At 34.3% G+C, this 18646-nt stretch overlaps 1 protein-coding gene across 1 annotated transcript; it reads right to left on the reverse strand.

Moving 5' to 3' along the window:
• Positions 1 to 3394: 3394 nt before the first annotated feature.
• Positions 3395 to 16849, reverse strand: LOC100374115 (uncharacterized). Its single transcript, XM_085507411.1, has 14 exons — positions 16777 to 16849; positions 13740 to 13824; positions 11650 to 11728; positions 10345 to 10464; positions 9623 to 9724; positions 9191 to 9307; positions 8620 to 8754; positions 8451 to 8468; positions 7807 to 7941; positions 6867 to 6986; positions 6755 to 6763; positions 4617 to 4846; positions 3754 to 4055; positions 3395 to 3603 (listed from the first exon to the last, which is right to left on the reverse strand). The coding sequence occupies exons 2-14, from the start codon at positions 13812 to 13814 to the stop codon at positions 3576 to 3578; spliced, it is 1470 nt and encodes a 489-aa protein (XP_085363537.1). The 5' UTR covers positions 13815 to 13824; positions 16777 to 16849; the 3' UTR covers positions 3395 to 3575.
• Positions 16850 to 18646: the final 1797 nt, after the last annotated feature.

Here is an 18646-nt window from a genome sequence, read left to right on the forward strand (position 1 = left end):
CTCCCAATTGCCTTCTCTAGCAGCCCTGGTGAATGCTAACAATATCTCTACCATCCTTAGAAAGTTGCTCCAGAATTAGAACATGTGGTCCTTTCTCGTTAGACCGCCTAAACTCTTCAAACAGTGTAAAGAGCTTGTGAAAGTTTTCAGACAGCAGAACCACCTTGACTGTGTCTTTCTTAAGGCAGTCTCGAATTTCCAGAACTTGATCTTCAATTAGATTGATATCAATGTCATCTTGGTTGAGATTGCCTCCAAACGCCTGAAACTGGATCCTTCATAGAGCTTCATACACTATTTTAAGAGTTCTTGTTATAGTGATGACCAGTCACAACACCTTGCAATGAACCAGAAGCTACTATACCAGACTCTGTGATGACATCTGTGAGGCCAGCATCCCCATACAATTTGAAAATGCATGAAATGAAGACTGGTATTGTATGAAAGGCACCTAAGCGATTGACAACATTCCCGAATTCATCAGGAGATGCCCAAAGAATTTGACATGCTTTAGCATAACAGGCTTGATCATACACGCTGTCCACCTCTGGAAGCTCTAGGAGTTTGGAGAAGTACTGCGAGCGCTTCATCACTGTATACATGGCAGGGATTTCTGTTGGACTTTCATTGACTGGTTGCAGGAATCCAATCATGTTTGGAGTTGGCACAGTGTCTCTGACAGCTGCATTGTATCCAGTCCAACCTGAAAATAATTAGATTAACTCTTAAAAATATAATGGAATTAAGCATATACATTCCCAACTCACAAATTTTTAAAAACAAAATTTGATAACAGTTTTTGATTTTTCCACCAATAGATATATTTATAATTATTCGTCAATCATGTTATGTAATTATTTACTTACTTGGTATGACCTGTAAAGCTCTATCATCAACAGTAAATAATCCGGTAACAGGTTGTTGTCCAACAACTGTCCAAAGGAAATCTTCTTTGGCTGCTTCCTGCAAAATCTCTGGAGATTTAGCAAGGATCATTACAACATAAACTTCAAGCGGCTTGGGACCATGCTTCTTAGGTTGCAAAACAAATGGTAGAATAGTGTTCTTCGTAGATTATGCAGGCTTTCATAGTTGGGATTGCCAGGTTGGACTATGCGTTCTGCAGAAGGCTACAGATAAAATGGTATTACATTCAGGGGATGGAGGCCAAGGCATAGTGTGCTTGATGACTATATCTTTCTGAAAAAAAAATAATCACGCAATATATACAATTTCCTTTGAAAAAACAGCTTTACTGGTAATTTATGAATATGCAAATTAGCTAATTAGCATATATGATGTCATAAATAATTGGGCCAATCCACGATTTACATTTTGGTACCAACTTTACTTCTATATCTTCATATATATTGAAAATATAAAACTTTTAATGATTTCGTAATATTTTCAGGTTGCCATAGCAACATGTCAATTTTAACCACTTTTAGGGCATTTGCCGTTCTGGAAACAAGCATTTTTGAAAAAGTCAGAAAATTTTGCATAAGAAAAGTCTGTTTCCACAATGTTTGACGTGGGGTGCAGCTAAAACCTTTTTTAGAAAGCTTTTGAGAAGTAGCTTCCAGACTAAATGTTATGGTACGACTTATATAAACACTTTGCTATGATTACTTCTCGTTTTCCTTTCTGTATTAATTGCTCTGTTTAGAGTAATCGTATTTTAATATAGTTAAAACAAGTCATTTGCAAGTCCTTGCATGTCAATCATAATAAATTGCTCAGTTTGTAAAGTCAATGTGACTTTTGATTATCATCACATGATTTCCTTATATGGCAACCAGACGAACCTTAAGTAGCAGAAGATTATGTCGCACTTTTTTTTGCTTGAACACTTTCAGACTTTCTGAATGCAAACACTGACAGCTTTTACCAAGATTTGAAGGCGTTTGTGTGTACTAAACTCGTGTTGTTTATGTTTGTGATAAATTTAGATTTGCGCGTCCCTGAATTGCAACATTGCAACAACAAAACTCAAGATCCACGAAGATGAATGGGTGCAACAGGTACAAACCAGACTTCTCAGCATCAGCAATTTTACATGATTTAAACTATCATGAATGAAGACCCTGAATCTGAAAAAATCGGCTCATTAAAACAGCTGCATAACTTATTAAAAATGATATACAATCGTCCAACACAACACTGAAGAAATGCAATGCACTGAGAAAGCCATTGAGTACCTTTCATCCACCCTGAAAGTTTTACTTCAAAATATGTTGGTTGGAAAAGACACTGATGTTTAGGTGGCATCCATAGGGCAGGTCATCATGCAGTCAGTTCGCCCACGAGTTATAGTGACTTCACTACAAATAGGACGTGCTGTTCAAATGCATCGTCAGTTTGGCTCACGAAGTTTGAACGTAGTACCACCTGGCACCAAGGAACTGACATTCCTGGTTTCAAACCCAGACAATTTATACAACATGTAGCTGATAATGTTGACCATAATGTCCGGACACGTTTCATGGTATGGGCATAATAACGACCATAACACCAGGGATATTATAAGTAGTTGTCAAAGGGCATGGCCATATTAAAGTATGCCAAGTTACTCAGTTTGATAGCAGGTGATGATACATTGAATGTTTATCTATCATATGAGCAATATCAATACCTGAAAAATTCAATTTTCCCATTGTCCGATTTTGGTAGACTTTTGATATGTTGTTTATAGATGTCTATTATTGCTAAATCTGCAAAGAAACTTTCTGTTGCAATTTTATCCGGGTTGACCTAAAAATCAAATTGGATTGACTGGACTACTAGCTTTTAAATGACATCGGCTTCACACTCATGTTGCAGTGATCTGTTACAGATGCAGATTTATATTTCATTCATTGTTTTTAAAATATTGTTACTATATTGTAATACAGGTTATTGCATGGTTAAATATCTGCGGTAGGTAAAATCAGTGCTAAAAAACAATAAATATTTAACATGCTCTAAACAATTGCCCAACGGTTTAGGTCTTGGGGTTTTTTGGGTGACGCCATTCTCAATGACCTTAGCCACCGTTTGAAACAATTATTCCGGGTCAAACCCTAAATCCACTGGACTAATGAATGCATGCGTGTGTGTGTGCGTGAGTGAGATTGGGCCCTACCATTACAACTGTAGTAATCGTATTTTTGTATCAGTGTAATTTTATGACAAAGTTACACTATCATTATGCTCAGTGGATAAGTTTCATATTCCCAGTTTCTCCAGTTACAGTTTGATTACTGTTATATATGCTTGGTATTTTTTAAAGGTTAATTGTTTTGCTATATGGTTGTAGGAAAGACATACACAGGAGTCATGGTCTTATTTTGGCAGGGACATTCCAGTTTAAAAATTTCTACGTATTTCATCTTAATATAATAAATATAACTTTGCATATGCTTAAGATATGTTTATTTCATTAAACTCAGTAGAATTGCTATGAATCTAAAAGCAAAACAACATGCTGTCGGTATGATCCATTCCACAACTGATCCAGCAACAACTAATATTAATTACAAGAGCTATATCTCATCACGGTTAACTTTTCAGCGGACTGCTCTGTCATCAAGTAAAAGTCATTTTGCTGTGTTTATCTTGTTGCAGCTGCAAAGATAAACAAAGATAGGCAATAATATTTAAAAATAATAATAATAAAAAATATTTCTTTCCTTAACAAATATAGATTCGTTTCTATTTTGTACAATAGCATAATAATAGAAGAAATAACTTATAATAATACAAAAAATAGATTACCTCTGCGGTACTTCCCAGCTATATCCAAATTCATTTATATCATCTGTCAGCTGTAGCGTTCCATCAGATAACAACATTTTCATATCATTGCCACTCTCTCCATCACCATCGCCGAGTAGCCCACATACCCGACCATACCATGCTTTATCCAGACTAGCCCTGATAGCCCCGTTACCATTCCAGTTAATAGAAAACATACCAGGCTTCGTGACAACAATTTTATTCTTTGGTTTATTAAGACCAATTTCAACATCAGTGTCAACAGTTATTGGTAGCATAGGTAGAACAGATTTGCCATTCACCTAAATATGGGTTTACAATGGAGTTGTAACAATAAACATGATCTGGAAATTATAGTACGTTTTGCTATGGTCATGCTGACTATTGTAATGTAATGAGTGAATTGAAGAAAACTTCAATTAATGCTGTTCTAGCTGATATGTAATAACTATTACATTTTATTTCTTTGTTTTTACCAAAAATTAATCACAAATAACTCAAAGTTATTTTTGCGAAATAAATGAGCGTAAGGAACATCGTTCATATTGATTTGTGATGTAATTCGTCAATAAAAATAGAGATTTATAATATGATATAATAAATCATTAGAATAAGTGATGATCAATTTTGACATATTGTAAATAATTTTGTCACTGAATAACCATCCATATGTTCGAATATTTGTAGAGGTCTTCAGGTTGATTTTGGATATGATTTTCATTGGCGATGCTGTAAATCGCCAACTACCTATCACCGAATCTGTACTGATTGAATACCGGGTGCATTATTCCCCATGGTAATTGGTGCAATGCAATGAGAGACACTTCATCCAATCATTGGATATAAGAGAAGGTGATGATTACCTTTACGTCAGTATTCTGTAACTCAATTACAGTATGTGGTAACATGACCCATACAACATATACGTAAGTTTTGTTGTGACCGGGTCCCAATGCAGAAATGTGTTCAGTATGGACAGCAAAGCGTGGTTTGTCGGTACAATCCTGGAATAGTTTATATGTACACGGTCCATGGAACTCGTAACTTAAACCATCAAACGTTGTAAAATGAGGATCGCCGGACTCTCCATTTTCTGTGGATGACAATGTTTTACAGTATAAGTGATGACTAACACTGCAGTACTTGTTGTCAAAAAGATATAAATCTTAACTGTGCATACTGTACTAAATACTCTTAATTTTTACACCATTCTAAACTGAAGTACATATATACAGTAAGACAATGGGTGTGCAGTCATCCATGCAGGTAAATTGGTATAATTATATTCCCATAAGCATAATACATAATATTATGTAATTGATATATAAACATGTAACAGATATGCTATAAATATCTTGAAAATCCAATTTAAGAATTGAACAGTTCTACACAAAACACATAATTTAGTTGTATTATAACACTGTTCACAAGCAACATGCATTGTTCTACTTGCATTGCTTTGGCAATACTAGTTACCTAAATATGTTAAAAAGCTCTATATTGACTAGATTGCGTAAGCAGTATGATTACTAATACTCTAGTCATAGACTATGTTGGATTGAGTGCTAATGGCATAACTAAGCAATTTAAAAAGTTTCATGCACAAAGAAAATCACGGAATATTAACAGTACAATAAGTGCATGCGTGTGTAAATATTCATCTATTTCATTATACTCATTTGCGATGAATATATTCCACTTCATGAATGCTACGAAACGACAAATCAGTAATAATAGACAAAACAATCTACAAGAACAAACAACACAACTGTACACGCCATCACATTATATGGACCAAGTTATATACATTAATTAATTAATTATTATTGTATTTTAAAAGCTTATATCTGCCAAATGATAAGGCAATTGCTCTACAAATATTTGTCAATTAGAAAGTCCAACATACTGATAATGTCATCTTCAGTGTGAACAAGTTTTGCGTCAGTCTTGTTCTAAACAAGATAAATAGAATCGTATCTAACCACTATGTACTTGTAATGAAAATGTTTAATGGATAATGTTATGTATGCGTAACTTTAATTTGTTATGGCTATAGTAGTATATAAGGTATACAAATAAAAAGCCTTGATAGAAGTCACATTTATTAGTGATTTTAATTTCAATTTTCAAACCTCTTTTGAAATGTTCAATATCCACATTTGATTTATACCATATTTAAAACGGAATTTTGGAGACCCTCTTTGATAGTAGACAAAATAGTTCTTGATTGAACATTTAAACGATTCAGCAGTAAATATATGTAAACTAGGAAATGTATACTCCATAGGTAAGAAAGAGTGGTATATTGCTGTAAATTGGTGACATTGATGCAGATACTTTTTTGAAAATATATATCCTCCCCACACACGAAGATGACATTATTGAAAAAAAAAATATATTTTTCGTTCTTAACAAAGCAGGCAGAATTGTATCCAACCACAATGTATTTGTAGCTACTAGAACTATTTTCTTAGAATGGACAACTTCAAATTATCGTGTGATAAAGTAGTATGGAAATAGTGTTAATGAAAGTCACATTTGAAAATAATCGACATTTATAAGTTATACTATTTCAATATCTAGAATTATGTTAGTAGCCAGTGTTTGATAACTGACAAAATAGATTTTTAAACATTTAGATAAGTTTAGTTTTGTAGAGCGTTTAAGCATCGAATACAAGCTGGGCGAGTAATCGAGTTCTTTCTTGCTGGGAATGTTTGTATATGTCATTACTGACTTCTGAAAGAGATTCTTTTTCACTAAACGTTATTTGTTTGTAATCATAATCGTTATTCTCCGTGATCTCAAGTTCTCATAATAATATTTACTTACTTATAATATTGTTTGATATTTTGTGTATAGAGACAACTACATATATATCATGAAAATGAGACAGGCAAGGTATAAACTGTTATGCATTCATTCATTCGCATGCATTGCATTTTTATATAGCTGCTAGCTGCTACAAATATTTACAATATACAACCATTAATGTACATACGCTTCTTTCCTGCAAAGAAAAATAAATAATATGATTATAATAAACATGATAGACGAACATTTAAATATGCACAAAATACTTTCAAAGATTGCAATAATTTAATCACACATACTTTTTCTGGCACAACATATCTTGTCATGAGGACAGTTACAATCAACAAGTCTTCTTTCATTTCCTCTACAACCAATTGATTTTCTTCTGCAATTCCCGTGGCAGGATTTCCGACACGAACCTTTGAAATACAATTGTCACGTTATACTTTGTATCGACGTTATCCACATTTTTCATTTACCAGACTATTGAAGATATAATTTCGCCATGTCCGTAGTATCTATCATTCGCCATACATAGCTGAGCATGCTGTCTGGAAGGGTGTGTGCAGCATGATGTATATTACATTGTTTATATACCTCGCAGTTGGCAAATGAGCCAACTGTCAGCAGCATAAGTTAACACCTTGTGGACTGAGTTCCACTAACATATCAGAAGGCGTCGATTCAATCGACTGGATTTTTGGAGGGTTCCGAATATGGTTGCCATGGAGACAACAATTTTAAGAGGATGTTTCATCATTGTCAGACAACTCGAACATTTTAGGAGGGAATTTTCGCTAAAAGACAAATAAATATGATTCAAACGTTATGGGTGAATTTTCATGAAATTTACAGAATTGGCTGAGACACAGAATAATCAAATACATTTTGAATCGGGTTGCAGGATTCCCTGCCATTGTCTTTGCAACTATCGTCATCGTTGGTGAATAGAGATATGTGCAAGCTCAAACTGCCACAAAACAAATGAAGGAAAACGTACCGTGTTCTTTATGTTTATTTTTGTGGTAATGTACAACAGCATATATATAATACACAGGTTGTTAAAAATAAGAGGTGTCATAGTTGTTTTAATAAAAGAGGTTTCGATGTGCTTGTAGAGATGAGGTGTTATCAACCTTATAGAGATGATGAATTGAGAATATTGCCTCGCATGTGTTTTTTTTTAAAGTTAAATCCAGATTTGTAACACGTTGACAAATATCCATCTGTGATACGTACGTTTTCTCTTGCAACACCAGCAGTTGTTTTCACATGGTCCCATGCTTATTGCTTTTTCATTATTTCTGCATTGCTCGTTTAAATCGTCATCAGAGGGTCTACATATGCCCCTGCCTGGATAGTCCTTAGCACATCCTATATTTATCAAAGAGAATATAAAATTAATTTCATTACTGCCGAGGCTGATGATAGCCATGTAATAGAACAACACAAACTAACAATGTTGAGAAGTTGGGTCCATCCTTTTAATTCAAAACATTGCTGTAATAAGTAATGGTGTCTTTATTCAATGACAATTTTATAATATATGATATACGTTTATTTATTTATTGTTTATGTATTCTTTAATTATGTTCAAGAATGTATACCTGAAATGTATACCTATTTTTAAAAACCATGCATTAAAATAAAGCCGGTGTTGTTGTTGTTAATGAAATTACTTCCCAGATGTTTCACTTTGCGGTGTAATGGAATATTTAATCTGATCTATGTATTACTCTGTATTCAATCAAATGCAGATTAAAAAATATTAATGTCCAAATCCGCTAAAATTTACTTATTATAGACAGGTGTATAAATATGTCTGTCATCTATTAACACAAATTGAAGAAAAGAAAATACAACAATAGCGGACATTTACTCACCATCAGGATTTCCACATTCTGTAAAAAATGGCCAGTGCCAAGTTAGTTAGCAACTCAATGGAAATGTTTGTGATCATCATCCGCATTCGCTTAGAAACGTGAAATATTCCGACAAACTCTATATTTGATATCTATGACAAATTAATTCATTTTCTGTTTTTCATTTCACCTTTTTTGCAGCATTTTTTTCCGGCTCCACATACACAGGGTTCATCAACACACTCATGTTCACCAGCTTCACAATCATCATTTTCGTCAATGCACTTTCCACCACAATTAGAGTTTTCTTCACAGCTGTTTTCGTCTATGTATATTGTGATTAGTACTATGTTATGAACACAGCGAATCATCTCTATAATTTAGTTTCTACATTATTTGTAAATTAAGAAAGGGACAGCGAAAATTATCTGCGGAATACGGATAACAAAGAGTGAATAAAACCAGAAGGCTCATTTATTGGGAGTATTAATATAATCCAGATTCTGCTTAGGATATTCTATCCAGGACAGTCAATATGGCGCAGTGTGGAACGCGTTTGCTGTGACCGAAAGGTGCAATTCATGTGTGTTGCTTGTAATTAAATTGATATTTTGTATTAATTAAAAAATATGCAGCGACTGAAATATTTTTCATAATATTCATTATGAATAATAAAACTTAGTACCACTAAATAATTTATAAATAAATAAAGTATGTTTCAGAAGAGGAGTATGTTTGTATGTTAACTACCATATACAGACCGTTATTAAGGCAGCAAGTTTCCCCGATGGGACATTTGCACACTTTTCCTGTAAATGGTACTTCGTTTTTACTGCATCCGTTTCTCTTACATGTTCCACCACAACCGTTACAGCTTTCTGTGTGACACATGGTGTATTGATTAAAACATGTTATATTATTTAAACAGTATAACACTGACTAACACAGGCTTTTGTAACAATGCACAATTTAATGATTACCGTTTATACCTGAATTTAAATTTTAGTAGTGAATGTGACAACTTAATACCTGTGACATTTACTTATCGTGTATGCGTACTGTATTCGGTTAACGTCGTTATGGGAGAGTAATATCACGTGGTTGAATTTCGAATTTACGAATTATTGCGCATTATATTTATTCTAGTTTGTGTAATTATATATTAATCACATGCAAGTATAAGAGACACTTACTGACATAACATGAAAGTCCGGCTGGACAGGTCGCTGCTACTTTCGTTTCTTTTTTACCTTCACTAACTCGACATACTCCAAGTTTAGAATGACAGTCGCTTGCTGAAAAATTGTCAGCCAAAACAGACAAGAAATGTCCCTTTATTCGCCATTATTCGCCATACAATTGTGTATTATCGTCCGATAAGAATTAATATTGACGAATAAAAGCTTTCGCCAGATAATGGCTTTTCATGGCCATTTTTAAACTTTACTACGCAATCAATGGTGTGAAAACAACACAAAGACTTGAGCTCTTATTTAGATATTTGTGGAATAAAAGGTAAATTTGCAAATTTCAATTATGATGATGCAGTTTGTACTGATGGAGTAGAGTAGGGTTCGCATGTCACTGATAAATAGTACATAGTATATAGTTGCCAATCAGCGCCAATGAATAACAGTTAGTATGTAAATATAATAGTTTTTAATATTATGTTTTATACAGAAGTTTTACTGCAAAAACAAATTTCAGCGCGAATACACAGATAACATGTATGATATAAAGGCCTTGTCATTCAGCCATTTTTTCCGAAGTCGTCGCCTAGAGACCGCTGCTTTTTAGACGTGTAATATACATGTATATCGCATTGGACTTCATATCGAACGCGGTGCCACGTCGACGGCAGTTGCGTACAGAATAATTTAAATGAAAATGCAAGACTTTTGATAAAGATACTCACACACACAACACTTGTTGTTTCCAAACTTTGGCTTAATGAAACAGTATACCTCAGTCAAGCCAGGTTCTTCGTTACAATCAACTAGTAATTTCCCACCACATTCCTGCTCACAACTAATATCTATTGAAAACCAAAACTCCTGAGTCAATGTACTCAAAGAGATTCGAGCTGGATTAAAGATTATATATATGTCATAATTCATTATTGTGGCCTCTTGCCGGAATGTGTTCCGAGATGCAAAAGTCTGAAATGTCAAATTTGAATTTTTACACAGGTTTCACGGGAAATTAGTTTTTCATGTTTCACAATTGTGCTCGACGGTACCAGATATGGAAAATATATATTATTATTGATTCGAATTCTGTTATTATACATTTCAAAACATTGGCAATCAGTTTCTAGGATGACAATGTTTACCGGTATATGCATGTATATGTAGGTGTGTACAGTAACATGTTCAGGATGTAAATTTAGAATTCCGCTCCAACTGCCTTAAAGTAGAAGCCTACTCATAATTTTTGAGAAAGTCATAAATCGCTTGACAATGTTCATTCATTTGGTATATTATGTAAAATCATGGAATTGTTGTCCAATGGTACCATGAAATAGCATTGTTTTGTGTAATTTTCAAAAATCGTTATTTTTAGAACAATTCCATAAACTAAGAATATATTGTTAAAAAGTGCATTTTTACACTTTTTTAAACTTAATTCAGAGCCTATGTCCACATCCTATATTTTGATATCTCTACCACAGTAACCTGTGGTAAAAGCGTTATAATACTGCCAAAATGGTCACTATCCACTAAAATACAACCATCATTTTCTCAACCATCATAGTCAATATAAATTGTGGGTATTTGCATTTTTTGCTTCAAGCAATATTTATACTGGGCGACATATTAACTTTATATTTACTGGGTGTACATGGTTAGCTAATGTTGTAGTTGAACCAATCCCACTACATACACGACAGGTTACTAAAAGATGATGCGTCATCCATTCAGGATTTTAAAATTTCTATAGTTAGACTATTGTAGTATAATTTAATTTAATCAAACAATAATTCATGAGACAGTTATCGCGTTCAAAAGGCTTGAACGTTTGTTGAACAGTTTTATTTAAACAAAATCCCAAAATTTTCCAATTCACTCATTGACCAGACAATTCATTTACATAGATCAACTTTATTGAAAAAATATATATATATACGTTACCGATGGTATTCATTCACTGAAGCATTGTACTTGATAAAATGCATTATAATCGTAATTACAAATATTTATATTAGGCTTTAGACACTTACAGCCATCTTTATCATTATCATAGTAATGATAGTTGGACATGAACGGACTTCTTTCATGGCGTTCTACGGTGCCAGGATCCTGTGAAAATAACCCATCCAATCAAGCATCAGTAAAACATTTTATTCATTTAAATTCACCATCTTAGTGATAATGTCTACAATGCAAATCACTCTATATACGATGAGTTAATATTTTACACAATTAAACATATAAACCCATATATAGCAAAGTAAACAATCGAATAATATAGCTATAACGCACATACAGCCAAGTCAAGTAACACATTGAAATGAGTGATATGGTTAGTTTGAAATCAATAAGTATACAGCTGCCCGAAAATAAAAACGATTCATCCATGTTATAATGATAATTTGACTTGAGTACTTTGTATCATCCGCCATTTCAAAACACATATTTAACATCTAAAACTGTTAAACTTATTTGAAATCTTCAATATTATATGTAGTAACATGTGCCAAGAATTGGAATCAGCTGTCACTAGTTATTTATTACAGTACCTGGACAAATCGCTGGACTTGACACATATCTTGCATATACCGTAATAGAATAATAATAGAAATTCTTTGATGTCCCGCTATATGCAGGTAACTAGGGATAACCCGGCTACCAGTCAATGTGCAATTTTATTGCCAGATCCGATTCATTTTTTTATTCAAGGTGTGCCATATTACTTGCATTTCTTCAGTTCAGTGGCAGGGTCAATTGTAGAACATTTTGATTGGCAAAATTACATCAAAAACAGAATGATCATAGAAGACGATAATAAGAGAAAACTCTTCCAACTATATCACCATCAATTCACACTACCTAACTACTCCGCCAGCAATCAGTATTGAATAGCCTAGTAATCCCGCCAAACCACCATCTACAATACCGAGTTCTCAGCCTTCCCACAGCAAGATTTACAATGCATTGTCGCTAAATTAATTTAATCTTTTGCTGCTTATTTAGGACATTCCACCATAAACTATGCCATCAACAGGACAGAGCCTGAAATCTATACCAGACAGTTGACTGTCCTTGCGTCAAGGCAGATGTAAGACATATCTCACATTTACTTTATCCGCAAGCTTAACATAATTGGCATGGTGCTGTCTCATCCAACCAAAGCCATGGGACCCATTGAATTGCCTGAAACAATGTCTTGATCACTCTCTGTTTTGCTATGAATTATCTCCACTTAGTGACCTTGTGAGCATAATTTTTCCAAATCAAATGAGCCCTTGTATAGAAGTCTAAGGCATGAGGATGACCATGAAGCTCTAGCACCATTTGCCACATTATTCCAGACCCAGTGTAGCTAATTTGTATTGACAATTTTATCAGGACTCTTTGGTAATTCATCCCATCACTGTTGGATCAACCAATACAAGATCTGTAAATATGCCACTGAAGATCATTTTTCCTCTATCCCAAACCCATGGACAAAAATCGAGGGTGTTTGCAGTTCGATGATGTATTCATGGATACTATGGGATTGGACCTAAAACAAGTAAACCCCCATATAAACCATGTCTACCTATGTTATAATGAAGCCACAGTCACAATGATACCCTGGCCCGATAGCCTATAACTAAAGTTGATAAAATCGTCTATTGTTATGAGTTTAGGACACTCAATAATTAGTTTTATATTTAATATTACAACCTGGGCACACTTACAGACCAACCATCTTTTGAACCTGAATGAATTATGGCAACACATTTCGGGGTAATTAACTGGTTATTAGAGCCTGCATGTACCTGCGAACCCCAATAGCGAAACCCCTATGCCCGGACATCATCCAAAGCAAATCTCTGCGATCTTTGGCAAAATATCTATCGTTTTCTGAGGTTTTTAAAAAACGTAATCGGTCATCCGCAGCTTTGTTTATATGTTTAAATTAATAAGTTTCAATAGTGATTGAGAATCGACATTCTGGCATTCAGAATATCTTGATTATACGGTTTCCATTAATTATATTTTATTGAGTATTTCAATGATAAGTTGAATCTAATTTATAATCAGTTATGTTATTTCATAAACTTGTTTGTCAAGAGGAAAAGAGAGACATGGTTAACATAATTACCTTGCCGTATTCTAAACGATCAGCATATGTTTCAGATAAAATTATTGTTAATAATATCAAGTAGAATGCATTCATCTTTCTGTGTCTAAAAATAAAATAAACACAATTATAAAGGAGTATTCAAGACTTCGTAGAGCATTTCTCTCATTTATTCATTTTTACCGTTTATTTTTAGATCCATCAATGTGAATAACTTCACTCTATTACACAAACCGCAATAAATGGCCAGTGACTTAGTTAAAACTAATAAACGAGGTTGGGTATATTTCTATCTTTAAAATTTCAATGCGACATTTGTTTAAATATAACAACATAAAGATGACCAAATCTTAACAAAATATTGTTTATTTAGACACAATTGCATGGATAAAATGACCCTGAACAAGGCTAATGTCACATGCGACAAGAAAACTAAGAGTCGAGTAGTCGCCATTTCGTTGAAATTAGTCATTGATAGGAACCGTAAAAATGTGATGCACGACGCAAACTATCGTGGAAAATAGCACATAACATCATCAGTGAAATGTTTGGCCTCTCAAAATGGCAACGTATTTGCCATCTCTCCCAGGGCCCATGGTAAATTGTCCTCTAGTACTGTAATCTTCGAGGTTTGTATTGTAATCTCTGGGGTTCGCTTGTCAAAACTTGATTTCAATAGATAGCGCCCTTCTTGGGACGTGGACCAACTTTTTTCACTTTGTTTAATGTACAAGTTTTATTAAAAATAAAAATCGAACAAAAGATATCGATGGTTACAACTATTGCCGCTATCAGAACTATTCAAATTACTATAGTTCCCAATCAATCAAACCTACAACAGATTGAAATGGCATATTTTGAAAGATTGTCTGCAATGGTCTTGTCATGAATTTGTTTTTGCGTATCTGTTAACCGACTTAATTAACTGATTATTAGCGAATTGCTGTGTTATGTCTGTCATCGTGTAGGCCTATTTGAAGTTTTGGACGGAACTTGGCTCAGTGATTTGGAACTAATTACAAGATACCGTCGCTATTCTGACATCCGTAGTTATTAATGTAGTGAACGATTAATCAAAAGATATGACGTATTCAGTACTTAGTGTGATTGGCTTTATGATTGAAGGTTACGCCCTAGAGTCTTTTTACTGCTTTGTAATTAGTTAGAGTTTTGAAAATGAATAAAGAGAGTTTGAGTTGGTCTTGGCGAATACTCCACGACAGACGCAGTCGAGAGTCCAGTCCAGGGGCGAGCCTTGAGGCAGTCCAGTCTTGGGCTAGCCTTGGGTCAGCCTTGTGAGAGTCTTGGAGACTTTTTCCCCAGGGCGCTGTGTCTTATAGAGTGCTCCAAAAGATCGACTAAGACGAGAGTTGAAACGTATTTCGTTGTGTGTGCCTTATTTGACAGTAAAGTTAAAGTGACTTTCCCGATCCCGTACCTCAAGGGGACGAGATAGAGAGACGAGACGAGTTTTCCCCCTGACAAGTGTGGAGAACCCCCGAGGAAAAGGATTTCCCCCTGATAGTCTCATGACGTCAAAGTTTCATCTGCTTACATGGACAAATCAGATTACTAGGATTTACATAGTATTACATAGTATGGAAATATCGAATATTATTACCCTGCTTATCACACCGATCTATCTTAGGCTAGAGAAGCGCAGAACTAAACTATACCAGCAAATGATTGAAACAATCTTGCCTCATCCAATAGGTTTTGATAATGAATATAAAAACTATAAACGGAAATGTAACAAGTTAATTAAAGCCGCGGTTTTTTGTTGTTGTTGTTTTGTTTTGTTTTATTTTGGTGGTATATTTTCATCATTTCAGTCGGTGACATTTAAATTTTATCCGTATTCATATGGCGGGAATATGTTATGTCGCATAATGGATTTAATGCAAATAATCTTCTAGTTTTGATCTTTTTTGTGTCCCAGTTGTATACTGGTGTGTTAGTGTTATAACACTAACTTTCTCAAAGTTGAAGATCTTTCATTCTCCAACTTAAACTCAGCGCACATCTAAAAATAATTCCTTAAAAAAAACAGAGATGTGTTGAGAGCATATTGATATGCCTGTTTTCTATCTCTGATATTTAACGGTGACATAGATTGGTGTAATAAGCTAATGACTTGTCACAGCACCACAGTAGATGACATCTTACTGCAATAACATGTGAGTATCATATGCGACGTATGGACTGTTTATATACATTTATTAATAAATAAATCTCCAAAATACGCTACCTTATATAAGCGATGAAATAATGTTTACTAAAATGTTCAGGTTATGGTCAAATATTTTTTTTATACAGGCAGTTACACAAATTACCTACACCCGATCGGTACTACATGTTATATTATATGATACAATAACTGTCTGGTCAGTCATTTAGATGATGTCGTACATAACATAACATAACAATAATATTAGATATCACAATAAACATATACACAACAAACATGAAAGCACTCTGAATTATGGTTTTGATTTCATTTATATTTTCAAGACCAGGGGCAGAAAATCAAAATCTCAATGTGCCTTTATAAGGGTTCGTAATATATCTCAAGAAAGAAATATTCATCGCTTTTAAATTTTACACCCATATTCCGCGAGCTGATCACAAGATCTGGTTAAAGAGCAACGTTACAGAATTGACGTTTGCAATCATAACTATGCAACCATAATGACTGACGGTGACACTGATTGTTAAAATCTCTATGGAGTGATCTAGTTTTTGTTTTTTCCATTTTAACATTTGCGACGCGTCTAAAATGGAAAATAACTGGTAGGCTGACCAAAAAATAAATACAAGAAATGGTAAAATAATTCTAGTGACAGATAATGTCAATACTTTTCTGTTATACTAGTTTGGTTTGGGTTGGTGGGAATGGTAAATTGCTGAATTCCGTTGATAACTGTCATTCTTGGGTTTCTGGGCGATCACGGAGCGGAAGCCAAACAGCGAAGCAGAGATATAATATAATTAGACTCTGGATCGATACAAATAAAAAAACATCATCAATGCATCATCAAATTTAAGAAAACAAACTCACCACAGATCAGCAATATTGTTGATACTACTTGAACTTGATGTAGTGTGCCGGCATGCCCTCCCCGTGACTCAATGTAGCTGAGAAGTAAGTGTTCATTTATATGCTTTGCAGCTGTTATACATAATCAGATTTGATTTGACGTCAAAGCTGCTATGTTCATACATTTGAATTCACTCACTTACCAAAGCTATCAATGAGCTGTTCAAGTTTGGCGTCAAGATTAATTGTAATAAATGGCGTCGTAAAACGTTCACGTGCAATAATACATATATATGGAATGACCATTCGATGTATAGTTAAAGGGGGAATTTGAAGTGCAACAACCGTTTTATCAAAATGAGTCTCTCATTGGCTTTTGGCGATCATTTGTGTTAATTCACAGCTTACCAAACTTGAGGAAGACAAGATTATTACACTGTCTTATGAAAATAGATTGGTGGTATATTTGACAATCTATACTATACTTTAAGTAATATGTTACAAAGTTGTCTAATCTGTCACGTCATTGCCGGAAATCTTGACCTTGTCCTACATAAACTATGCTTTATTGACACTTTACTGGCGTGTCCACACGTAATAATCGGTTGTCATATTAATACAACAATTCATTAAAACAAGATTAACAGATACGGGATTATCAACACCCTCATGTCCACACTACGTACGAAGTTACGTACTTGTTGAATTTATCACGTACATAAATACGTTTTTAAATTAGTATGTTCTTATTTGTAGATGCTGGATAGTTTAACGTAGACCATAGACATTCGTACAAACATTAGCATTTGTCCAGCTTCTGACAGATTCTAAGCGCCAAATATAAAATATATGAAAAATTAATAATTAAGTACATAAAAACAATGAAAAAGATCAAACTAGAATCTTATTTCAATCAGATCGGGGTACGAAGTAGCAGATGTTTGGTTGGTTGATTATGGAAATATGGATTTGTCTATTGAAAGTGAGACGGAAATACGCCTTACCTAAAAATCGCGCCCTCTAACAATGTCAGTAATTCCTACTAGGGGTGTTTGCGGTGTGCCAGTTGGTGAACGAAGGTAACTCTGCACACGTTTGATGAACGACAGAAAAATAAATAACTCCTAACACGATGTATTTGTATTTGAAAAATAAAAGCAATCAATAATTTAATTAAAGCGTAAGTATAATCAGTCCATGGTTATTATTTTCAAAAAGATTGGTCCCACTTAGATCGATTGGGGACAACGTCATATCTAAATGAAATCAACATTCGTACTGAATACAAATGACGGGAATATCACAAGTTCCAGATTACCAAGAACAGAGAGTAAATTAACAAATAAGGATTGTACTGGCTGCTGTTATTTTTAATTATCTGGCAAATTAGTTGAATTGTTTTGTCGTGTTATAGTATGGTTGTTGTTCACACATTGATAATGTTATTATTTTGGAGATGCTGAATTGATCAAGTTACGAACATCGAGTTACAGAAATGACCACGCCCATATTACAGGAACCACGCCCACTTTCGCGAAACCACGGCCAACTTGTAACTTGTGTTCAATTACCAGTTAACAGAACGGGCAACTTTATTTTTGTTGAACGTCCATATTTAGTAACTCGAACTTAAATTAATAGTTAAATCTATGTTGTGCGTAACTCGAAGTTATGTTAACTGGTAGAACACCGAGTTACAATTTGGGCCTGGTGTCGCAAAAGTGAGCGTGGTTTCTGAAATATAGGCGATGTGTTCGTAACTTGATGTCCGTAACTCGAACAATTCAGCATCTCGTTATTTTGAGCCGAATAAAACCATTCTCGCCCGCCAGAGTATTCCCCCCCCCCCACTCAAAAAAAAGCATCAGTTGCCGAAAGAGGGCGTAGTTTA

The sequence above is a fragment of the Saccoglossus kowalevskii genome, chromosome 13 (assembly GCF_978046115.1).
Source record: "Saccoglossus kowalevskii chromosome 13, keSacKowa6.1, whole genome shotgun sequence".
Taxonomy (NCBI): Eukaryota; Metazoa; Hemichordata; class Enteropneusta; family Harrimaniidae; genus Saccoglossus; species Saccoglossus kowalevskii.